The 25348-nt window shown below is 59.6% G+C and overlaps 1 protein-coding gene across 11 annotated transcripts in view; it reads right to left on the bottom strand.

Annotated features, from left to right (window-relative positions):
• Positions 1–10345: 10345 nt before the first annotated feature.
• Positions 10346–25348, bottom strand: part of PEBP4 (phosphatidylethanolamine binding protein 4) — an 80598-nt gene continuing 65595 nt past the window's right edge. For all 11 annotated transcript variants that reach the window (XM_080370601.1, XM_080370606.1, XM_080370604.1 and 8 more), the window contains 3 exons: positions 19059–19104; positions 17500–17616; positions 10346–10787 (listed from right to left, as the gene is read on the bottom strand). In XM_080370601.1, coding sequence (XP_080226727.1) covers positions 10696–10787; positions 17500–17616; positions 19059–19104 — 255 coding nt within the window. In that variant the 3' untranslated portion in view covers positions 10346–10695. The remainder of the gene's footprint in view (positions 10788–17499; positions 17617–19058; positions 19105–25348) is intronic.

Below are 25348 nucleotides of genomic sequence, written 5' to 3'. Positions count from 1 at the left end.
CACGACCCCACTTCCATGAGAAGCCCCCACCCCCATCTTTCACAGCCCCCCCATCCCTTGCACCCCCCCTGAGCCCTCACCCACCCCCACCTCCTCTGCAGGGCACTCCCCTCCCCCTGCACCCCCCCTGTTTGCCCCCCCGCCCGTGGCCCGGCGCGGCCCGGGGGAGCGCGGCGGCGGGGGGGCGGGGGGCGGCCACGGGAAGCGCCATACAAGGCCCGGATCCGGCCCCGCCCCCGCTGCCTTCTTTGGCCGCCGGTTCCGGTGCCCCCGGCGCCGGGGGAGGCGCGGGGCGGCCGCGGAGGGGGGGACCCACCGGCCGCCACCACCCCCCAGGCAGCACCGCCCTGAGCCGGGGTGGGCTGAGGGGGTCCCGCCGAGCCCCCCTCCCCCCCCAGCCTCCGCCGCCTTCGCGCGGCCGCGGTGCTGGGGATGCTGCGGGTGCCCCTCCACGGCTATGGGCACGGGTCCCCCGGCGGCCCCAGGCAGACACCCCCCCACCCCCAAACCTGCACTTCCTCGGCTGCCAAGCGTGGCATCACCCCTCCTCCCCAGTTCCTCCAGAGATTTTATACTGGGGGGGGGGGTGAGGCTGATATTGGGAATCGCTGTGCTGGAGCAAGCAGGCACTGGCTCAGCTCCTTGTCCTGTGCCGGAGCATCCCCACGAGTGCCAGGCATCCCCACACATCCCCACGAGTGGTGGGCATCCCTCAAGTGGCGGGCATCCCCACGAGTGGTGGGCATCCCACAGGCGCCAGGCATCCCACGAGCCACCAGAGGCATCCTCACACATGCCCACAAGTGGTGGGCATCCCCACGAGCACCAGAGGCATCCCCACACATGCCCACAAGTGGTGGGCATCCCACAAATGCCAGGCATCCCACGAGCACCAGGCATCCCCACACATCCCCACGAGTGCCAGGCACCCCCTGAGCACCAGAGGCATCCTGACACATCCCCACGAGTGGCGAGCATCCCCACGAGCACCAGAGGCATCCCCACACATCCCAAGTAGTGAGCATCCCCACAAATGCAGGGCATCCCCACACATGCCCACGAGTGGTGGGCATCCCATGAGTGTCAGGCATTCCACAAGTGCCAGGCATCCCCACACATCCCCACAAGTGGTGTGCATCCCCACAAACACCAGAGGCATCCCCACACATCCCAAGTAGCGAGCATCCCCACAAATGCCGGGCATCTCCACACATCCCCACGAGTGGTGGGCATCCCACAAGCACCAGAGGCATCCCCACACATCCCCACGAGTGCCATCCATCCCACGAGCACCATGCATCCCCTGAGCACCATGCATCCCCTGAGCACCATGCATCCCACGAGCACTGTGCATCCCAGCCCCACACTTGGCTCACGCCAACCCCTGTGGGTACCTGTCCCTTGCACCGAGGTCCACGGGATGATAGTGCCAAGGGTGGGCAAACATGCACCCGTACCCCGTAACCTGAGTGGCACCTGCTTCCCACCGGGAAGGCGGGTGTCCCTGGCCAAACTGGGCGCAGTGATAGCACTGCAGCCCTCGCGGGAGGGTTTAAACCTGGTTCAAAGCTCCTGAGTCATAAGGGCCCGGCTGGGCCGGGGGGAGCCACACCGCTAAACCCAGCCTGTGAGAACGGCCTCATCCTGCACCGCCACCGTCTCGCTTAACCAGCAATGGTTTGATGCCAATTGATGGGGAACGGCCTTAAGCCAAAATAAACCCAGGCAGCCTTAGACCGGCATGAAAACGGCCGCGTGGGGGTTGGACTGGCTTAGTTACAGCTCAGTTTAATGGGTCGAGCGTCCTGAGCAGAGTAGTTTACCCAAAGGGAGAAAAAAATAATAATAAAAAAAAAAATCTCACCTGGGATGCTCTGAAAGGTTTTAAATTACAGCTCAGTCTGGATAGTCTGCGGCTGAGAGCTTTCACTTATTTTGATCATCCCACACGCCTTTCTCTTAGGCCATGTGAACCCTGTCCTGATCGGAGTGTTTCAGTAGTGTAAATAATCATCGCTGGCATCAGTGATTTTGCAGTGTGGATGGGCTGTGGTCCCTTCGTCAAATCCCACAGGACCATTGCCCCTGCATTTCAAACTTTCCTTGCCCAGCCTCCAGCTTGGCCCCTGAGCCAGCTGCCTCGTTAACCCCTGAGATAACGGGGGGAGTGATGCTGTGATGCCCAGGCAGCGCAGGTGAGGTCTGCCCCGGCCGGCACCCATCTCCATCCCTCTGCACCTCGGTGCTCCCCACCTGCCTGTGCAGAGGATGCGACAAGCCCTGGCATTAAGTGTCCCAGCCAGGTTCAACCCCCAGAGTCCCCACATTTGGAAAGTTCTGGCAGTTCCCCCTCAGCAAGCACAGCTGCCGGTGCGAGCCCCCAGCTCCCGCTGCCCCCCAGTTCTGCTCCTGCCTTCGGGGCTGTGCGATGCTGCGAGCTGGAGGTGGGCACCCAGCCCCACGCACGGTGTGCTGAAACCCCGACGGCACCCCATGTCCCTTTGGGTGCTGTCAGCTGACGGGTGATTTCTCCCCACTCCTCTCGGTCTTGTGACCGGGTCCTGCCGCTCACCGGGTGATTCATGTGCCGTGAGCCCTGCAGGTGCACCGGGCTGTGCCACGGGAGGCCACGCTGCACGCCAGCTCTCCAGGGACCACCGGGGCTTTTAAAAGGGGAACTATTCAGGGTTTTTTCACCTAATTAATGACAGCATAAATGTAGTTATAGGGAGGAGATGGGCCTGGTTTTCATGCCTCATGGTGAGGCAAATGGGATGCTCATTCCCGTTGAAATCGTGTCTAAACTTCACTGGGGAGCTGAGCTTGGACAGAGCCGAGCCTCGGAGGCCGAGGGACACGACAAGGTGCTCATCACCATCCCACCATGTGGTTCTGTGTCTCAGGAGCTCCGGGAGGCTCCACACGGCTCATGGCTGTGGGTTTCAGGCTTTTGGGACCCTCTGTGGTGCTGCCTCCGGTCCTGGCTTGCAGAGGATGCTCAGACATGAAGCTTGAGGCACTTACATTACCAGAACATGGAGGCTTTCCTCCCCAGCCCCTTGGATCTGCTGTAGATGTATATCTGGGGCTGGTAAGGTCACAGAGTCGTAAACAGAGTGTGGCTGGTGGGGACCAGAAAGGTCACCTACCTCCTACCCCGGGGCATGACTGTACCAGGGCCATATGCGTGGGCGGCTGCTTGGATGGTCGACAACACAAGTTCTTCTCGAGTGGCTTGGAGAAGGGGGAACAAATAAACCCCGCATCTTTCAGCCGCCTGAGCCACGGGGTGGGTGTTGCAGAGGTATCTGATGAAGCCACCGTGTTTTGTCTGCAAGTGGTGAGGCTGCACGGGTGGGATGTGGCGTTCTGGGGGTGTCAGCTCCCTCTGGCAAACACCAGCTGCCCAGATGTGGAAGATGCTGCATCGGCAGTGATTTATTCTCTGGACTGGACATGAGAGATGCTCAGCACCAGCAGGGATGGGACTCGGGGTAATCTGTAATTTCTGGAGGAGGAGAGACTTTGTCCACTGCTGTTGGGCGTGGGAAATCATCATTTCTGGCCAAACTCTGGCTGGGAGAACTCCAGCAGGGAGAAACTGCTGGGCAGCCTTCCTGATCCCGGACCAACACCCTCCCGGCACGGCCTGCGTCCTTCCACAACACCGTCTCCCGCCTCACCTTGGTTTTCCTGATTTGCCTGTGAAAACTACACACCCTCCTCCTCCGGAAATATTCAGAAACACTTGCACCGAAATATGCATGGCAAAGGAGACAGACATCTCCCTTCTCTCTCCTCCTTGGGGGGACGAAGGGACCCGCCGGCAGAACTTGCTGCCCTGGGGTGTTGTTGCAGGCTTGGCTGCGTGGGTCCCAAGGGGCAGGTCCCCATGTGCCAGACCGTGGGGTGGCTGTGGGAGGGAGCCAGGCAGTGGGGTGCTGCGGGAGCACTGCGGGTGGCTGTGGGAGGCCCTTTCCTGCCTCGGTTTCCCCCGTGGCAAGAGAGGCACCAGCCCTGCCTCTCCCTGCGCAGCAGTAGTATGAAAAGCTTGGGGTGGGGGGCAGAGCCCTTTGGAGCAGAGGGGGGCTGCAAACCCACCCTGCTGAACCTGGGGCAGGGGGGCAGCCCTGGGCACCCTGCGCAGAAAAATGGGCACTAGGTGGTCGGGGACGGTCCCTGAGGGTGGCAGCATTGGGAGCCGGCTGGAGGCCAGGGAAGCACCCACAGCAGCATCAGGTGCCGAGGCTGCTGTGGGGGGAGGCCCTGCCAGCACCCCCTGGACCCCCCACCGCTGCTGTCCCCTTCCCCACATCAACCCGGTGCTGCGGCAGCAAGGATGGGCTGGCTGCACTCTGCCACCCCGAAGAGCATCCCATAATTTTCCACTGCTCTCGGGGCCTGGGGTCGGTGGGTGGCTCCAGCTTGCGGTGGCGAGGGGCACGCTGCCGTATGTGCCGGGGAGCTGGGAACCTCTGGGTCATCTAAGTCCGAGACAGGTTTCAGTTTGTGAGCCCGGAGGTCTTTCCTGTTATTATCCAGCCCGCAGCAGGGGAACAATAGCGGTGGCGGCTGGCGCAGTGTGACCCAGAGATAAGGAGACAGTGTGATTAGCAGGAAAACTAAATAGTAGGTCCAGAGCAAAAAACCTGTCCCGAGGGAGCAGCTCCGCTGGGAACAACGGGGTTTCCAGCCAGAGGACCACTCGCAGAGATGGGGACACAGAGCTGGCATGGACGGGGCTGCAGCACCAGGGCTGATGTTATGGGACAAGCACGAACCGTGGCAGCCTGGTCCCGGCCAGGAACCCTGGAGTGACCGGGCAGTGCTGTGGCCCCAGCGAGGGGTTTGCAGAGCGAGATACTACGAAGGTTTTTTTTAACTTGAAACCAAGAAACAAAAGAGGAAATGGATGCTTGCGTTTCAGCTCTGAGAACTGTGCCATGACACACAACTCTGGAGACGTGAGCGGTTCCCTAATGGCAGAGAAGCTCGTGGCACAGCCAGCGCCGAAGCATGGCAGAGCCTCTCCCAGTCCGCCCCATCCCATGGCGATGCCAGAGAAGAGGCTCAACCTTGCGTGGCCGCAGCACAGGGGCTGGGAAGCTGGAGCAGGGGGCAAATCCAGCGCCTGGCAGCATCGGGGTATCCGTCTCAGGATGCCGTGCGAGGAGAGGGATGGATGTCCTCCCGGCTAGCGAAATGCGAAGGCTGTGCAGCCTGGGAAAGCGCTGCTCCCCAGGGCTGCGGTGCTGGGCTTTAACCACTGAAGGAGAAACTGGTGAGAGGCCAAAGGCGAGGGATCTGCACAGCCATTGAAACCAGCCCGGGGGGAATTAGCCATTTCCTAGCAATGAGGAAATCTGAGGTTAGCCGAGGACCTGCAGGGCTGCGAGGAGGGAATGGGAAGAGAGTTGCTACCGACAAGTGAGGACAAGCCGGCCGGGGGCTGTGGGGTGAGACCGTCCTCTGCCCCGTGGTGCAGGCAGGGGAGGCTGGCAGAGCCGCACAGCCATCCAGCACCTTCCACCACACCTCTGGATGCAAACCCCGAGAGGCATCTGCCTCACCCTGCAGAGAGCCGGGCGTAAACAGGGCAGCACCGGGCACCCAGGCACGCACCAAGGGTGACGGCTGCTTCTGGGCAGGAGCAAAGCTGGTGGGCCAGGACCACCCTATCACCAACCCTTCTTTTTTTTTTTTTTTTTTCCCTACCGAGGAGCATCTGGGGCAAACCACATCTGAAGGTGCTCGTGCTCCCGGTGGAGCGGGTGAGGCTGTGAGCTTCCCACTGCCGCAGCTCCACGCCGACAAACCCAGCCCAAACCGACCTGGAGAGCGAGCTGAAAGAGGAAACAAAACCCCAGCACGGTTTCTCTCTGTTCAGCATCCCTTGAATGTGGTGTCCCGGGATGTCTGGCAGCGTCTCTGGGCAGAGCCAGGCAGGCACAGCCGCTTGCCCTCAACAACAGCCGGCGTTTGCACCCCAGGGTGCTGCAAGAGCCCAGTCAAATGGTGCCAGCCCCAGCGAGCAGGATGGGGGGGCCGGGACCCCAAACCAAGCAAGCTCTGAGAGGGCATTGAGGGGGACTGGGCTCTTCCAGACAGTCCCACCAAGCCAAGCTCCTCTGATGATATGCAGCATTTTGAAGGCCCCAAAAGAATTAATTATTATCGCTAATTAATGAAACCGCCATGCCAGGACTGGCCTGTATGCCCCTTGCTGTTTGCTGGCCCTTTCTGGGTGCTGGCACGGCACACAGAGGTGGGGACGTGGCCCCATCCTTGCCTTGCCTGCCTTCCCCTATTACTTCAGGAGCCCTAAATTCCTGCCACAGCCCAGGCTGCCTCTCCCAGGCCCGCCCGGCTGCCGAGGCACGGCTCACGGAGCGGCAGGGAGATGTCCACTGCATCTGGCACCTCGTGGCCACCTGCGAAGCCGAGCAGCCAGCTCCTGGTGCGTGCGCCCACCACCAGCCCCAGCCCCAGGCATGAACATTGGCACATGGGGGACCCGCTGGCTGGGGGCTTCGTGTGGCCACAGCACGAGGCTGAGGGCTGGGAGCTCAGCGTCGGGCTTTGGAGCATCCCACCGGCAGAGCCCGGTCCCTTCGCAGTGCCGCGGGGATGCTGATGCTCAGCTCACCTGGAAAATCTGCCGCGCTGGCACCCAAAACGGGCAGCGTTGTTTATCCCCGCGTCGTGCCGCGGCGTCCCCACCAGCACATGGGGATTAACAATCCTGACCTATTTCCTGGGGGATGCAGCAAGGCTTAATTCACTGAATGTTTGAGGAGTGCATAAGATCTGCAGATAGAGCCATTATGAAGTGTGAGATATCATTAATTAATTCACAGGTTGATATAGTTATGCGCTTAGATCATCATCAGCTGATCCTGCTAATCTCTTCTTGTGCAAGTGCCTGTGCGAGGGGGAGCTGCTGCCTGGCATCGCTTCACTCCTGGTGAGCTGGGCCATCCTGGTGTCGTCCCCGTGTTCCACCGAGGCCGGAGGGATGCAAGGGGTGTCCCCCAGTCCCTGTTCCTTAATATCACCTACCCCTAAATCTGCACTTTCCCAGGGTGATCCCACCAGAGGGGAGATGCCTCCTGCTCTACATCAGGGGATGGGACCCAGGGCTGCCTCCCCTTGAGCCAGGGGCTGAGACTTTTTCTCGTTAGAATAATTATTTCAATAATTATTAAAAATAGGTAATTATTACCCTGTTGACTTAGGGATCATGTTTAGCCCAGGCTTCTTTTGGCCTCCAGCCCAGTTTTGGAAAGAAACACCACCCCCCATGCGCTGCTGGGAGCTGCTGCTGCTCACCAGGAACATCGGATTCTCACAAACTCCCTGTTATTCTTTTAAATTCCAAGTCTTCCTCTTCCTCAGGCATCCCATCAAGTCGCTGGGTTTGCTCTGGGAATGGGCTGAAAGCATCCAAACCCACCTCGCATCCCCATCCCGGGGAGAGCAAAGCAGGGCTAGCCTCATCCCGCAGCCACGCCTGGGGCACAGCACCCTGCCTCAGCCCCCCCAGATCACCGGGACCATGTGCTCCCGTGGACTTGTGGTGTTTCAGTTCCCTTGGGCTCTGCAAGGCTGACACACACCGGGATGCCCAGCAGATGCAGGTGGAGAGGTCAGCAGTGCCATGGGTACCACACTACACCCCATCGAGCCATCACACCTGAGCTCACCCAGCTCTATTTTCTCCTCCCCCCCTTCCTGGACCTTCAAATGAAAAAGTAAAAAAGCCACGACAGTGGAAAGTCGAGCTAACAAATACAAATAAAACTTCCTCTGGATGCTAAAAATGACACACGTAGACAGAGAAAAAAAAAATTGTATCGGTGACAATAACAGAGCGTGGAGCTATTTCAGTGCTGGGCTGTTCCATTGCAGCACTCGGCGCTGGGGTTGTGGCTGCTGAAAACCAGCCACTTCCCCAGGGACGTGACGTATTTCCTTTCCATCACAAACTGATTTAGAAGCAAAACTTTCTACATTTAGGCAGCCAGAGACTCAGCTTCTCTTTTCTCTCTTGCACTGATGGTGAGCAAATGGAAGGAGAGATAAAAGGGTTGGGACCAGCACAAAGTGACTGTATGTGGCTTCCTCCTTTTTTTTTTTTCTTTCTTTCTAAATTATCAAAAAGTGGAACTAAAAAACCACAATTAATATTTTCCACGCTGTGAAGGCCTTGCGTACATCCAGGTGAGAGTTTGTGGCTCCGGGCTGGCTGGTGCTCCTGCCACGCTGGGTGTCTGCAGCCCTGTCTGTGCCTGGGCACCTGGTGCAAGACCAGCGGTGCCTCATCCTGCATCTTGGCAAAGGATCGTCCCACCACAGTGCCTGCTGCAGTCACCTGGGCAGATTCCTGCTCTGAACCATCCCCATCACCATGTCCATTCTCCATCCCTATCCCCATCCCCATCTCCATTGCCATCCTCATCCCCATCCCCATTCCGTACCCATCCCCATCTCCATCCTCATCCCCATCTCCATCCTCATCCCCATCTCCATTCTCCATCCCCATCCCCATCCCCATGCCCAACCCCATCCCCATGTCCATTCTCCACCCCCATCCCCATCTCCATCTCCATCCTCATCCTCATCTCCATTCCGTCCCCATCCCCATCTCCATCCTCATCCCCATCTCCATCCTCATCACCATCTCCATTCTCCATCCCCATCCCCATCCCCATCTCCATCCTCCATCCCCATCCCCATCAGCGACACAATGCGGAGAGGACCAGTTTGGGCTCGCGGCACCCAGCAAGGGCAAGCCTGGCTCACACCAGGGAGACGCGGCATGCATCTACCTCCTCTCATCTCCAGCTCAAATTAAAACCAAGAACGATGGTGATAATTTCCTAGAAGGATAAACATCCGATTGCCTTTTCTCTCCCGTTCCACCAAAAATAAACACACCAGCCACAAGGAATTAAAGGCAGGGAGGAAAGGATGACTATAGTTTGACTGCAGGATGTCAACAAAGCATGACCTTTCATTTACACCAGTCCCTCCGCATTAACCTAACGGGCCAATTACACCCTCTGTGGAGGGTAAGTATAGAAAAAGAGAAGGAGAAATCCAACTTTAGCTGACTTCCATGACATCTCTAAGTGTCATTTCCTCTGCTGCTAATCTTAGCGCCGATGGCAAGCCAGGCAGTGTGTTTTGTATTTTTTTCCCTGGGTTGTGTGTGGTATGTTACCCAGCTTCCTTTTTTTGTTGCTCTCCTTCCCCACCGTGTCCTGCAGCTGCACCCAGCGGCATGTGCCTGGGGCCAGCTGGGACCCCCAGCTCCTGCATCCTCCTTAGCACCTTGCAGCCCGTCCCCCCGCACCTTCCCATGGGGAGGGGAGGCTGGCAGAGCTTTGCAGGACCCACACGACACGCAGCCAACGTGATTCAGCCCCTGCGAGGTAAACAGCCATTTTCTGCGGGAGGGAAAGTCCCGGCCACGTGTAACTCCCACCGGCCGGGAGTGAAAGCTGCTCTCGCTGCCAACAAGCCAGGGAAGGCAGCCAGCCGTGTGCTGGGAGCAAGAAGAGGATGGCACAGACCTGTTTTCTCTCCTGCATCAGGAACAGGTTGCTCTGGGACAGACCCAGGGACTGATGCAGGGGTGAGATGCAGCAAGAGGAGCATCGCCATCCCCTCAGGACGATGCTAGACCTCCCCGCGTGGCCGTGAGCAAGTTGTTCCCTCGTGCCTCAGTTTCCCCTGCCTGCAAAATGCCCCCCGGGGTCTTGCTCCCCGTAAGTGCTCCGGGATGCAGCCCTGGCCATCGGCAGGGCAAAATCAGCTTTGTCGCAGTGGAGCCACCATGGACATGCTGCAAGGAGGACTTGCAGGCGGGTGAATCCAAGCCTCCAAGAAAACCGAGTCTTAGATGAAAGCCTAATTAAAGAGCTAATTAAAGGGGAGGTCCAGCTAAGTGGCCAGTAGGCAGAGCTCTTCTGATTTATGGCTTTAATTTCAGTTTTGCTTTCCAAGAGAAGCGGGCTGAGGCAGCGAGCGAGGGCAAAGGTAGGGCAGGGATGGAGTCAGGCCGGGGCAGTGCCTGGTTCCCACGCTGCCACCCTACGTGCTGCTGCCACCGAGGGACCCCCCAGGCTGGGCACTGTGGTCCTGCTCCCACGCCAGAGCTCCTGGGGGACATTGGGCCATGCCTGGCATCCCATGAGGGTCATGTTGGCAACCCAACCCCATCTTCAGGGGGTCAGCTCTATCCCATGCAGCTGGTGTGGACCCCAAGGCAACCAGATACACCCAGTGCTGGCCCAGCATCACCCCCCACATGCTGCCAGCAAGGAGCTCACACAGCCCCGTGTGCTCCATCCGTGCTTTATTCTGAAAGCTGCAGGTACTAAAGCTCGAGATCCCCAAGGTGCAGGTGGGACATGCGGGGGGTCAGGCCAGAAACGGGGTGGAAAGAGGAGAAAAGGGTGATGCCAGCCTTCCCGGGACACCCAGGGCGAGCTGGGACACCGCTCGGGGTGTTACCCTCGGAGGGAAGGAGAAACCCCCTCCCAGGTTTGGAGGTGGAAGGGCTTGGGGCTTCTGCTGAATCTGGGCTGGTGGAAGGGTGGGTGCATCCTTGGTGAGTCCCAGGGTTTCCTCCTGGTCCGGTGGCTCTGTGGTGCAGGGGAGGGGAGGCAGCTGCGCAGGGGGTGGCCGGAGCTAATCCTCGTGGTATTTGGTGAGGAACTGGGTTGAGGCCACCGGAGAGCCCAGCCGAAACTGCTCCACAAAGTTCTCCATCGCCCAGGCACCTGGGGAGAGAGGGAGAGAGGGGCTGACCGGGGCTGGGAGGCTGCAGGAGGCAGGGATGCTCCGGGGCCCGATCCAGGCTGGGGCTGCACGCTGCACGCCATGCGCTGGCTGTTGCTCTGCCCCAGGCGCTGCAGACCACATCCTGCAAACAGCAGCAGGAGGGGAGGCACCGGGCTCTGCCCCACAGGGGCCGCGGGCAGGGAGCCAGGGGAGCATCCCCCAGGGGGGTAAATGGCATCAGCTCCCCTCGTGCCCCTCTCCGCCCCTGCTGACCTTTGGAGCAGACCTTCCCACAGCTTCCTATGAGCCCACCCCGGGGTGCCTGGAAATCCCCCAGCAACATGTGGGGAGATGGTAGGAGATCCCCCGGCTCCCTCGCTTGCATGCACTGAGCTGCTGCTTCTCAAACTGTCGGAGCCAAGGGGGGGGTCTTCATCCCTGACCCCCCTCCTCCATTGCCTGCCCTGATCCGAGAATGCCAGAGGTCCGGGACCATCTCATGGCTGGAACCAGCCTTGGTTTTTCCAATGCTGAAGGTGACAGGGACACCCTCTCCAGGGTGGCAGGCAGGAGGGATTCCCTTGCGCCCAGCCCTGTGGGCCAGAAATCCCCCTGCGCCCCACCAGGATTCAGTGTCCAGTGTGGGTCTGGCCCATGGCTGGTGGAGCACCCTCCTCCTTTCCCTGGGAATGACAGGAGCCGAGCAGCTCACCCTGCCACCTCTGTCCCTGCCTGACGGGTGGGACACGGCCGCAGTGTCATGGTGGGGGAAAGGGGCCCGTTGTTTATCTGAAACCCATCCTCCCCTCCTCTCCCCTTCCCGGCACTTGTCTTTAATGTCACGCTGCAGACTGGCAGCCCTTATCTGCCTTCGCATCTCAGCCCCAGCCAGAGCAAACAGTCCCCTTTGCTCTTGCAAAAATGCTGAGCAAAACCCGAGCTGCTGCATCACCCGCGCCAGACAGTGGTGGCTCAGTGTGGCTCAGCGTGCTGGCAGAGCCCACCTCCCCCCACCTGCCCCCCAGCACCGAGTCGGGCCCTGCTGTGAGTCACCCCACAGCTGAAAAGCCCCTGATGGTCTCTGCAGATATTCCTGGTGCTGGCACTGCACCCTGCGACCTCCCGGGATGTGGCTGGGGAGATGCTCCAGTGCCTGGGAAGGAGGTACCCAGGATGCTCAGGCCGGATGCTGCATCCCGACACTCTGGCTGGGAGGGGATGTTGAAATGCATTGTTGCATGTGGCTGGGGTGGTCCCAAATGTCCCCACATCATCACTGCCACTTGCTGAGGACCCAAACCAAGCCGAAGGCAAGGGCAGTCCCCGTGCTGCACCGGGGTCACCACTAGCAGGGGCACACAGCCACACTTCCAGTGGCTCTGGTTCATCACCACAGCCCAAGCCCGAGGGGGAAGATGCCCCCATGCAGGAGCTCGAGGTGGCTTTGGGTTTGCAGGCGATGGCTGCGAGCCCCGGCGCACCCCTGTGCGGGTATCGGTCCTCTCCATGTGCCTGAACACATCCATCTCCTAATGACATCCCGGCAAGGAGGGGCAGCCGCTCACCCCCCAGCTCCAGGGGTCCCAGTGAATGTGGTGCCAGGGGAGGAGGTCCCGTGGGGGGGATGCTCCCACTGCACCCGCAGCCCTTCGGCGGGTGCCTTTCATCCGGTGGGTTTCAAAGCACTCGGAAAAACCCGGGGGAGAGTGGCTGGTGCCTCGTGGGACTGGGGTGAGAGCGAGACGTGGCGGCCACCCCCCCCCGACTCCCAGGGGTGCCGGGAGCTGTCATTGATGTTGGTGAAGCCCCCGGAGAGGAGCGGATGAAAGGAGCTGGGAGAGGCAGAGCCGCTGCAGGGCTGCAGGCACCAGCCCAGCTCCCGCCGCCACGCGTGGGTCAGGGTTTTTCCTGACCTAGTTTCCTACCTGCCATCGCACCGGCTGTGCCTGTCCCTCTGGGGGAGCGGGGACTGGCTACAGGGAAAGCCCCAGGCACAGCCACTGGTTTGGCAAAGGGGGTGATGCCCCCTGCCCCAGCTCTGGGGGTCTGCGCCCCCCCACACCAAATCCAACCCCTTGGGTGCATCCCCAGAGCAGGTGCCCCATCCCAGCATCACTGCCCGTGCACCCCGACGCAGGGTGACATCCCTCTACAAGCCATCCCGAATCCTGCCGCCACACCGGCCGGCTCCAGGGCTTGGGGACTGTGAGTCACCGGGGCCGTGGAGCCGGGAGGGCAGTGGGGGGCTGGCCGGGAAGCCGAGGTCGGAGTGCCGCCATCCCTTCTCCCCACCAAAACAATACGATGTTTCATCCATGGTCCGTTTTCAAGCTCATTTCCCAGAGGATTATATCATCACGCTTGGCTCTTATCTGAGCACCCGCCGGAGGAAGAGGAGCGCCCGCTGACACCCACACGTGCGGCAGCCGCCTGATCTCTGAGCACCAGGTGGGGAAACTGAGGCACGAGGCAGCTGCTGAGCTCCCCCAGCTTGGGGACCCTCCGGCCCCCCTGGTGATGGGTGCGCGGGGCTGTTTCACAGCCCTGCCATTGCATCCCGCCCCCCTCCCCCCCCCCCCAAATGACCCCCGCCTCCCCCCAGCCCTTCAGCGCTGGGGGCACGTCGCTGGCTGTAATTTATCAAACTCATCAGCGGGGCCATTGTCCTTGATAGGAGCCCTGATGCTTTTCTGCCAAGATTAATGATGTCCCAGTGGAGGTAGGCGGGAGGCTGCCAGCTGCTTTGGTCACCATTAACTGACACCCGGGGACTTTGGCTGGGACTATGTGCTCCCCACAGCCCTTTGCCACCTCCCATCCGAGCCGCAGCCTTTCCCTCCCCGCTGGGGCCCAGTCCAACCCGATTTTCCAGCTGGGTGGATCAGAGGCGCCCAAGGTTGGCTCATGAGTCAACGCTCTGTGGCCCCGATGCGAAGCCAGAGGATGGAGCCACGGGGAGGGTGGCTGGCTGGGCACATCCCCGGTCTCTGGTCCCCAAAGGACTCACTGCTTCCCAGCGGCAACATTTTTGGGATGCACAAGTCCATTCCCAGTTGTAAAATGGCTTTTGGGTTCAGGAGGAGGTTTGGGGATGCTGGGGAGCGTGTCCCCATGCTCACCAGAGCTGATGGGCACCCGGCAGCAGGGCACGGCAGGGTGGAAGCAGAGGAAGGTACGGCACCACCCGGCAAGTGCAATTAAGCCTCAAGATCTTGTGCTAATTAAAGTTCCCCCACAAAGAAAAGAAAGGAGATGGAAAACCAACGGTCTCCGTCCTCCCTCAGGCTGCAGATGGGCAGAAAGGTCCCCGGCACCTCCGTGCCACCCTGCTGTGGCTGGGGTTTGCTGGACACCCGAATTTCCCCGGCCGAGGGGGTTTCCTGCAGCTCGCTGCAGCAGAGCCCGACCCCGAGCTCGCAGCGGGTGCCAACGCCTCGGGATGCGCCGGGTGGCTTTGACATTTTACAGACCACAAACTATTATCTTGCATCTCGCCAAAATACAAACACGGCTTGTAACCCTGCTGGCTTGGGAGGGGAGCAGGGCGAGCGGGGAGGACAGGCTTCGCGCTGCCTGACAGAGCCCGTGCAGCCTCGGGGACACCCCAAGAACCTCCAGCTTCAGTCACAAGCAGGGACAGAGCCAGTGCCCTGTGACAATTCAGTTGCAAAGCTGTGGCACAGCCAAAAAGCGGAGTGAATCAGACTCCAGCAGAGAAACTGAGGCTCCCAGAGAGTTATTTGCCTGAGGTCGCACAGCGAGAGAGCCGGCTGGTGCAGGGATTGATGAGAAACACTCGCGGAGAAGGATCAGGGTGGTGGTGGTTGTTTTTTTTTTTTTTCCCTGATGAAACAAATCTTTTTGCTCAAGAGCCACCCTGGAGAAACACCTCTGCTGTAAACAACTGATTCACCATTGTCACCAGCGCTGGGCTCACTGCGGGGAGCGGTGGCGGGGGGATGTGAGTGGGCTGCAGCCCCCCTTGGCTCTGCCACTGCCAGCCTGGGTGCCCTTGGGCACAGCACCCGACCCTCTGCCCATCGGTGCCATCCCAGCCAGGACAGGTTGGACATCGGAGCCACCAGCCAGCGTGGAGCCATCCTCGCTCCCTCACAGGTGGTGCTGGGGGGAGATGCAGCACAGTTTTATTTTGATTACTCGCCCCTGCCCCTCGCTTTTTTAATTTCCCAGGGATCTGCACAAGGAGTGGGTCTCTCCAAGGAGCGGGGACGCGGTGGCCTGGGCAGGTCCTGGTTTAGTGCCCTCTTCTGGAGGCTCCAGCCTTTCGGCTCCGCCACCAGGCTCCTGCCACCCCGCCTGGCACACACCACCTCCCCAGGATCGGTCCCACTTTGCCCAGGAGCTTTCCTGGTCCTGCCCCCAAAGCGCAGCCCATGCCAGGAGGGAGCTTCCCTGCAAACTGGGCTCTGTGTCCCCCGCAGCGGGCTCTGCCCGGGGACAAGCTGCCAGAGGGATGGATGCATGGCACAAGGCTGGCGATGTGCAGCACAGGGATGTAGCGCTGGATGCAGCCGGAGTGAGTCTGGGATGGGCCAGCACCGTTCCCTGCACCTGCCGGGTGCTCAGGTCAGGATGTCTCTCCCTCTCTGGCTTTAGCACCTGCTGACATCGGGTGCCACCATCTTCGGTGAGACGGAGCTATCGCTGCCACCAGGTGCAGGACAGAATAAAAGGAGCGAGAAGGGGCTGGTTTAAGGCCAAGCAAGATGGGAAACCTTCGAGCAAGGCTGCAAGCTGTGGCTGCGGCATCGCTGGGCGAACCTGCGCCTCTTGTACCGCAAGAGGAGAGGACCAAGCCAGAGCTGCAGCGGGGCTGGCTGAGTTCCTCACCCATGGTCTGCCGGGGCCAGGGTCAGACTCTCCTTGTTTCCCCGTGCCACCCAAGGTGTTTGCTCCTCTCCCCCGTGCGCTGCCTTCGCACCACGGGGCCAGACCCCAGCGCTCAGCCCCGCAGGCTGGATGCGTCAGCGGTTCGGTTCATCCCGCTGCGGTCCCTGGGAACGGATTTATTTAAAACCCTTGAGACACCAAAATCTCACCCTTTGGCTGCTTTCAGGCCTCATGCCCTGCTTGCCAGCTGCCCTGGGAATTAAAGAGATGGGCTGCCAGTGGGTGGTGGTTCAATTCCGCAGCGCTCACTGGACAGGCCAAGCCTGTGATGCAGCAGTGAAATGGTTAAAAATAACCTTCAACCAACGACTTAAATAACAGCCTCCACCGAGGCAGCCGCAGCTGCGATGCTCAGGCATCGATATCCGCTGCTGTTTCAACGGGTCTTTCCCAGGGAGCCTGGGAAGGGTTGAGAAACTTGAGGATGGAATGGAGATGGGGTGGGGAGCACCCAGCCACCCGGGGGGATGGGGGCATCTTCCACAGAACATGTAGGTAAGGTGGCTGAACCCTTTTGGCCATTAAATTTGGGGGCTTGAGCTGCTTACCCTGCTAGTAAAAGGATTTATCCAGAAAAAGCTCCTTGGTGGGTGTCCCAGCTTCCCTTCCCAGCCCTGGGATGCTGCAATGGGGATGTGGGTGTGTGGCCCCGAGTGACAGCAGTGGACCCCCCTCCTCTGACCACTCTGGGGACAAGGGGCTGGGGAAGTGCCCCACTCCACTGGCAGGGGGGTGGCTTCAATGCATGTCATTAAGAAGCAGAGCTAATGAGCCAGAAAGCAAACCGAAGGGCAGAAATAACCCGCAGAGAGACTTGAAGCAGCAGCAGCAGCCTGCTCTGGCCACGGGATGAGCATCACAGCCCTGTGCCGGGTGGCTTTGGGGTCTCTCCCTGCATGGGGGTGTGGGGACAGCGAGCACCCCGGAGCCACCCTGCTGCCGCTCGCCTTCCCCTGGGACCTGCAGCGTTGGTTAACGCCGCTCAGGGGTGAGTCAGGCCGGCGCAGACAAGATGCACCGACCTGACCTGCCGATCGAGCTGTGCTCATGTGGTCCCAGCTGGGAAAGTTTTGAAATTTCCCTTGTCGAGGCCATGTGAGCTGCAGCGCCCCATGCTCCAGCTGCACCCGCACCATCCGGGGAAGGGACCCACGCTTTGCATTTTGCAGGATGAGTCCTTGCCCACGGCGGGGCTACCCCTCGCCCCAGGGTGAAGCAGTGGGGATGGTCCCATCGTGTCTCGGGGGTCTGGGCTGCTTGTCTCCATCCTTGCCGGGGCAGCATTTCGGGAGGCAGCAGCCCTGTCCCTGCACGGCGCTGGGCGGAGGGGAGCTGGGAGTTGTGTCAGCCCGGTTTGAGCAACCCTTTGCTAAACCATCGCCATGGCTGATCCTTATCTGCATGCTCTGAGGTGGCGGTGAGGCAACTCCTGTGGCACGGGGAGGGGGGGGGCGACGTGCCAGCAAGGACTCAGCCCAATTTCACAGCCGACGAGATCTCTCCCGGCTCCCGATCCCGCTAGCCAGGCCGTTACCAGCCATTTTGCCGAGGGTTTCTGCTGCCTTGCAAGGAGCGATTCTATGATTCCATGACTCAATGCCCCAGCCATGTCCCGTGTAAGGATTTAAGTCCCTTTGCACCAAACGAGCATCCTTGCACCAAATGAGCATCCTCGCACCAAACGAGCATCCCCAGCCTGGCACTTTGGGTATGTCCAGACACATGGAATTATCCGTACCCCCAGGAAAGCCCCTCAGGACACGGCGTGGGGCCAGGAGCGACGGCATGGCAGCTGCTTACCCAGCGAGACCCGCTCCTCGGGGCTCAGGGCGATGGCCTCGTGAGCTGGCTGCTCGTACAGGCGGAGCTGGTAGCGGTGGTACCCGCTGCGGGGCGGTGGCGTGGGCCGGACGTAAGCTAGGGATGCAAAAAGATAACAACAGAGCATCCTGCCAGTGGTACCCACTTCCCACCATAAGCACCACCTGGCTCCAGGTGGGGATGGGCTCTCCCATGGAGCGCTGTGCACCGAGGCCCCTCACCACGTGTGGGGCTGGAGGGAGAAAGCGCTCAGCCGCTCCAGTGTTTCACCAGCGAGAGCAGCTGCTGTGCCCCCAGCAAACCTGCCCCCTCCCTTATTGCCGCCTGGATCCCCCCCCTCTGCCCAGGGGCCAGCTCCTGTTTTCCCTCTCCTGAAATAACCTGCCCCCAACCTCCCACTGCACCAGCCACCGCCCTCTCCTCCTCCTCCTCTTTCAACTTCAGAGCCCCGGGGTGCTCCTTGCCTCCGTGCCAAGGGCCTCCTCCTCTCCTCCATCACCCTCCCCACCCCTGCACCATCCCCACCGTGCCCCCTCCCCACCCCCCTCCGCTGGGTGCAGCCTCCCTTGGGTATGGCCATGCTGAGGGGGACAAGCCTGAGACCCCCAGCACCCCACCAGTGCGTGGCACCTCTCACCCTCCCAGCTGCCCCGTGGGGTCTGGGGTGCCTGGCACATCACTGGCTGGGCTCCAGCTGCCGGGCATTGAGGTCCTGCAGCACCCAGCTTTGGTGGAGGAGGGTGCTCTTGCGGTCGAAGCAGCGGGTTCTCAGATGCTGGATGGCCGGGGTTGTTTCCTCACCTTGCTGCAGATGTTCAGTGCGCAGGTGGGCACATCCCCGGGTGCACGCTGTGCTGCATGCATGCATGCATGCCCTTAACCCAGCCTAAGTGGGAGCCAGCAGCGCACAGCTGCCCAGATGTGGGGTCTGCAGCTGGTGCGAGGCACAGGGGCATCAGCACTGGCTGGTCGTCCCTGGGAGAGGGACATCCCTGGGGAGAGACCCCCAATGCAGGATGCTGGCAGCCATCCCTCGCCCTTGGGGGGGGATGGGAGGATGTGATGCTGAGGGACAAGACAAGCCCCTCCAGGACTTGTTCACCTGCAGCTGGGTGAGCCCCTGGCCCCTCTCCCCCGCTCCCTTGGGGTGTAAACTCTATGAGCCGCGTCTGGCCTGTTCTGAACTGAAAGTCTTTGTTCGTGCAACATCACAGAAGTTGTTGGGATTCACCCGCTTTTATCTTGTGTTTTTCTTTTTGATTGTTATTTCCCCCCCTCCGCCCCCTTTTTGCACTGGTTTGGAGCTCATCCAGCTGCTGGGGAGTTTTTTAACCACTTTTGCCTCTAGAAAAATAAGAGAAAAACTGGCTCCTATTTCAGACAGCGCCCAGCTGCACCCTGCGGGAGCCCCTCGTGTCCCTCCCTCGTGTCCCGCCGTGCTCGTCCCTGCCAGGCACTGCCAGCTCTGCCACCGCCTCCTCACAGCTCCCAGCCTGGGCTGCAGGAGACCCCCTCCCCACGGCGGGGGCTGCACTCACCCGTCAGCACGCGCCCTTGGATGTCCCCAGTCCGCAGATCTGCACCCTGAAAGGACAAGAAAAGTGGGGTGAGGTGCTACCGGGACCCTCAGGAGAAAGACATGGGGGGGATGGACACCCCCCAGCTGCACCCGCTTCTCCCCAGTGATTTGTTTTCCAACATTTTGGGTGGGTTTTTTTCCTTGCAAAGGTCTTTAGGGAGCAAACCTTTCCGGGGGACATGGCTGGGCCTGGGGGAGTGGGAAGGAGCATGTTGGGGGCTTTCCTTAGTTGTTTGGGATTTACAGGCTCCAGGCATGGTGCCCTGGAGCACAGGAGGTGCTGGCACCACGCTGTCACCCACAGACGGGGACCATCAGTGATCTGGTGATCTGGACCAGTGATCCAGGCTGTTGCACACCGGGAAAGCCACACTATCCCCGTTACAAGCCTCGGTGCTGCCTGGCACATGGGTATTTGGGAAGGGTGAACCGTGCTGGCTGGGAAGTGGCCAGCAGCGGAGGATGGTGGCAATTTGCACCAGCGTTCCCACGGCAAAACTTCGCTCCATCATGGTGGATTTGCTCTCAACCAAAACTCCTGCCTGGCAAGTAAGCCCCACCACCCGGCAGGCTTGGCTCTCCATCCCTGGCCTGGGACGCTGCCCTGGAGGAGGGAGGCTTTGCCGAGAGCGCCGAGCATCCCACCAGGACTGGATTAATGGCAAAGGGACAACGGTGGGAGCTTCGGCCGCATCCTGGCCCTGCACATGCCACATCACCTCTGACCTGCTGTGCTATTCCTGGCCGGCCCCCACCTCCCACCGATGCCGCCGCCAGCGCTTGTAAATCCTCTCTTACAGCACCCGTTATTCCAGTCCTGCCCACACATGCGCCGCTGCCAGGGCTCCTCCGTCCCAACCTGCCCTGGGAGTTATTACCCCGAAAAAAAGATGTATCAGATAACTGCAAGCAAAAGTGCACGCAGGGAACATGGTCGGTTCCCCGGCTCTTTGGGATCAAAGCTTTGCTTTCTCCAAAAAGAAACCTGCTTTGCACTGAGTCACAGCTGTGACAGCCTCCTGCGAGCTGCCTGTGGCTCAGCAAAGGTCACTGACAAGCCGAGTGCCCGCTCTGGTCCCTGGCTATCAGCTCCCCGACGTTGGCTCGCCACCTTGGCAGCCAGAGCTGAAAATATCCCGATGACAGAGAGGTGATGACTAAGATTTTGGGCAGCGACTGGCACGTTTGAATGCCTTGGCTCACGGCGGGAGGGGAAGGCAGCACACAGGCTGCCGGGGGGAGAAGCACCCGGGGGTGTGCCAGGGGGGCACGCGAGGCCATGGGGTTGCACTGGCTGCTCTCTCCCTGCCGAGTCTGCCCAGATGTGCGAGCACAACCCGCCCAGATGTGCACGCCATGCTCGCTCCATCCGGCTGCGCATCACCAGCCCACCTGCACGTGCATGCCCGCTCAGCCCAGACGATCCCCGTGCCTCCTCCACCCAGATGTGCACATCTGCCCTACCCAGCCGTGCATGCCCAGCCCCTCCAGCTGTGCCTGCTCCCCCAGCTGTGCCGCTCTGGGCTGCGGGGCCAAACTGGCAGAGGCAGCTTGTAGCAAACCCCAAGCTCGCCATGCGGCCGGGCTGGCTGCCAGCCCTCGCTCTTCAAAGGCAGGGACCGAAGCTTTTTTCTGCTCCTGGTAGGGCTGCTCCCGTGCGGGGACCTCGCTGCTATTCCTGGCTTTGCCATGGGCTTATCGGGAGAGGCTGGGCCTCCTCCCTGTTTTCCTGCCTGCTGATGTGGGTTGCCTGCTCGTCCTGAGATGCAGTGGGTTCTGGCTAGCCCGGGGGATGGGAGAGTCAAAGGATAAAGCTCCTTTTAAGAGGCGAGAACAGGAAGAGGGCGGGAGGGAGAAAGTAGGGACGAGCACTGTAAACCCTGCCTTTTTTCTTTCTTTCTTTCTTTCTTTTTTTTTTTTTTTTAATAGTAAACAGCTATTCTGGAAGCAAGGGAGCAAACTGCGGGAGGGGATGGCAGGGTTGGGCGTGCAGGTCCTGCTGCCTCCCCGGGGGATGAGGGGACCTGCAGCTGGGGAATGGGTTTTTGCTAGTGTGGGGGCAATGGAGAGAGGAATCAACCCCCCCTCCAGCTCATTGCTCCTCTGTTGAAATGCCAGCAAGGGCGAGGGGAGCATCGCATGCCGGCGGCCCCTGAAGATCCCTGCCACGAGCAGAGCTAATGGACGCTGATGAGCTGCCGTGTTTATTAATGCCCTTTTATGAGAGCATTAATAGTTCCTAATGACACCATTTGAGCTTCCCAGCCTTTTATCTTCTCTTTCTCTCTTTCCCCCACCGAGGACACAAGTGTAGGAGGTGGAATTTGATATTTCCACCCTCCGGTCTGTGCTGTGTGGTGTCAAGTGCTCGTGGGGCACGGGATGCTGCTGGGGTGTTTGCGCGGAGACCTGGACAGCTTTAAAAATCTGTGCCACACAATTTCTGTGCCAGGAGCTCCTCTCTGTGCTCTTTTCCTTGGCCAAAAGAGTGGAGAAAATTATTCCCCCCCCATTCCTGACAGCCCTTTGCCAAGCCAGACACGGGCCACACCGGCAGATTGTGGCCAGCCCTCCGGTGTTGCCTGCTGCACGTCGCAGCGTAGGGCGGCGGGGAATAAATAAATACAAATAAATTAAGAAGGCAGTGAGTCACATTTTGTTTTCCTCTTGATCTTTTTTTTTTTTTTTTTTTTTTTCCTCTTTCCTTTCTTCCCCTTCTCCAGAACGTGTCTGATCCCATCAGAGAGGAGGGGAAAGGGATAGGTGGCGAGCGCGCCAGCGATTCGCCCGGGCGAGGACGGAGGGTTATGGAAAGTGGGTGTGGGAATCGGCACAATCGCTGGCAGGGGACCAGGACAAACAGATGACGGATGGGACCCAGGGCTGTGCAGCAGAGCGGGGCTGGGCTGCTGCCGCCTCGCCAGGAGCATGCCCCAGCCCGGCCCCGGGGACCCTAGGGACCCCATGGGACCCATCCGGGTGCTGGGGGGCACGTACCATGGGGCAGTGGTCGAGGTGCCGGCCTGGCAGCGTGCTGATATGATTAACCAACAATTAGCCAAGTGGGGAAGTTAATCCCCAAACAAACAGGGCTCCTCCTGCGCTGCTCGCTTACGGCACGCTAGCTTGACGGGGGGAAGGCGGCTTCAAAGCCGGCACAGCCAGGAGCCCAGATTTGTTATTCTCTCTTTCTGTGATCTTTATAATGAGGTCAGGATTTATGAATTGGCTCTTGGGAGCGCAGGGGAGCATCCCGGGAAGGGCAGAGCCAGCGTGATGGCAATCCAGCCTCCTGCAAGAGGAGCGGAGGCTTGAACATAAAATAAAGGAACAAGATGCTAATTGCAGCTGGATACGGATCTGTTCAACCGTGTCCTTGCAGGGAAGGTGCACACTTCGGTTTTTCCCCCTCTCCACCAAAGCCAGGACCAGTGGTGAGGATCGCTCCCACCCCAGCCCCCAGAAACGTTCAGGCTCATCTTGCTTTCCAACAAAAAGCATGTGAGAAAAAAAGAACCGGTCCAAGAGAAACTCTCCCTCCAATTATTTCGGCATGGAGGGAGGCCATGAGAGAGCAGGGCAGGGCCCGGCGAGCTCCCAGCACTCCCAAACTCTGGCATTTCCCAGCTCAGCTGCCCGTTTGCATTTTAGTTCACTTCCACGCCGATCCCTGCGCTGGGGCATGGGATGGTCCCGATCCGCCCCGGCTCGCCCACGCCACGCCGACCCTCTCCCTGCCGGCACAGCTCCATGACCACCCTTGCTTTCCCGAACACCGTCAAGCTGCGGTTTCATGCCCGAAGGAGACTGTCAGCTCCTACCATGCAAATTCTGTTTTTATGATAAATGTCACATCCCGTTATGCCAGTGTTGTTATGCCACTGAATCGTTGTGTTCTTTCCATCGGGAAAGGAATTAGAAAGAGAAAATACAGGGAAAGACATGGAAGGAGTTCGTGGAAGAAGATCGCACCGAGGTGGGGATGTCACCACTTGCTAGAGAGGTGCCTGTGCTGCCAGGAGGGGAAGGGCATGGTGGGGAAGGGTCTTTCCCAGCTACTGTATTACCAGAACAGTGATTTAACAGTGGATTCCCAGGGCTACGAATGACTTAGAGCAGGCGACGGTGGGAAGAGACCCCATGGGCTCAGGGCAATGGGGGCTTGTGGGGAGCAAGGATGCTCCCCAGCATCCCCGGCCTGGGATGCCCCCTTATGCCCAAACCCACCTCTGCACCCGCTGCACCCGCACACTTCGGAGGAGAGCAGAGCCCCCTCCCCACTTTCTGCACTAGAAATGCAGGGGTTTGGCTGTAACAAGGTTGCAATTTTTGGCATCGCAGCAGAGCCAGCTGGTATCAGCATGGTATACCATGCACACTCTGGCTGCCCAGCCTGCCCACCACACCGGCTGAGCAGGAAAATCAGGAGGGAAGCCGGGAAATTGAGGATTACGGATGCCCTGACACCCCACACGTGCTTTTGACTTCCCAGCCCTTGTGATGCAGTTCCCTGCACCCCTCCTGCTGCTCCCTGGCATGTCCCAGGGGTGCCTGAGCACTCTCCTGCTTCGTCTCCATGTGCTCAGCCCCAAGCTGGGAGAACCACGGTCACCTTGCTGCAGAGAGCAGGCTGGGGGCTGCATCCCCGATGCCGCAGATAAGCCCACGCCAGAGCCCAGCAGAGCACCCAGAGCCGGATCCCATCGTGCCCCAAATCCAGAGAAACCTCTCCTTCCCGCTGGAACCAGACCAGCTTTCCCAACCCCAGATGTTATCCTCAGCCTCCTGCTCTCTGGTGCTTCCCCGTAGCCCCAGTTCCCGGATCCTCGGGATGACTCAGGGCCCTGGGCTTTTGCTTGGAGCCAGTTTCACTCCCTTGATGCAGCTGGAGATGTGGCACAGGTGACCCTGGACCTGAGGCAGAAATGATCCCCAGCATCTCACCACCACCGAAAGATGGATACCCCACGCCTCCAGCCTAACTTTCTGTCTTGCTCTTAATTGTCCAGCTGCTTTGCTTTCCATGTGTGCAAATGACAGGAGATTAATCTGCTGCTCCAGAGCCTCCTGTTCCTCTCGGCAGGCTCCGGCAGCGCACGGTCCAGCACCGTGTCCCTGGGGACCTGCCGAGCTACACGGGGCCGGATACATGCCATCACCCCAGCTTCGGCTGCTAATCCCCCGTCACCCAGAACCCAAGCCCATTATTTTAATTCCCTTTAAATCTCCTGGAGTTGCACCATTCCGGGTGATATTTGCCTTGTTCATTGTCAGTCTGCACATGGAAGTTTGATAAACTACATCCCAGCTACACGCGGGCACGGAAAGAGTTGAAAAGGTGCATTTCTTAACGCAGATCCAGAACCTCGGCGGGTGGAAAAGCTAAATCCGGGTGGATCGGTACCGCACAGCCGGTGGATCTGCCTGTTTGTGGACTGACACAGCTACAAGCACCGAAGCCGGGTGTTTCATACCAGCATCACGCCAGGACGCTGTTTCTCAGTGGGCACTCACCGCCAAAGAGATGGTGCTGCACAAATATACACCAACGTACTACCCAGCCTGACCCCCCAAAAATAAACTGGGGCTCATTCGAGCCCCTGGGAAAGCTCGCTTGGAGTCCCCGGGGGTCCCCAAGGAGAAGAAGCAGCTTGAGGGGTCCCGTTGCCACCCTTGGTCCCTGAGGGAGGCACCGCTCTGCTCGGGTTGGAGCAGGATGGGGTGGCCACGCTGGGATGTCACCGCTCTGAGAGCCTCTGCTCCAGCTCTCCGGGGTCAGCATCGCTGACGATTTACCCCGATTGCTTTTAGGGTTATTAGGTAGCGATTACAGCTTCTTGGCGTGGCCTGGCTTTTCTTCTAGATCGCTATAAAAGGGGAAGGCTACCATAAAAATATATTAAAAAATAAATATCGGGCACGGTTGTAATTTAAATTAATGCTTGTCTGATACACCCTTATGCCCCAGGGAAGGACATGCTGTAGGGTTATTAAGTAAGCAAAATAAACATAAATCACCTCGGTGTTTGGCTCTTTGCAAGGTTTTTTAATCTAGGAGCAGGAAAGCAGCAGAGACAAAATGCTGCCTTTAATAACTTGAACCATTCAGGATCCGCACGCTGCAGAGACCTTCGCTGGGCTCCTGCCTCCCTCCTAGAATCTCAAGGCTGGTGTTTCCAGTGCCAGAACATCCCATTTCAAAAGAGGGAGGCTCTGCTGGGTGGATTTCCAGCGAGCGACAGATACCTG

Source organism: Falco punctatus (assembly GCF_963210335.1).
Source record: "Falco punctatus genome assembly, chromosome: 20".
Taxonomy (NCBI): Eukaryota; Metazoa; Chordata; class Aves; order Falconiformes; family Falconidae; genus Falco; species Falco punctatus.
This window is presented reverse-complemented; position numbering and strand designations above follow the sequence as displayed.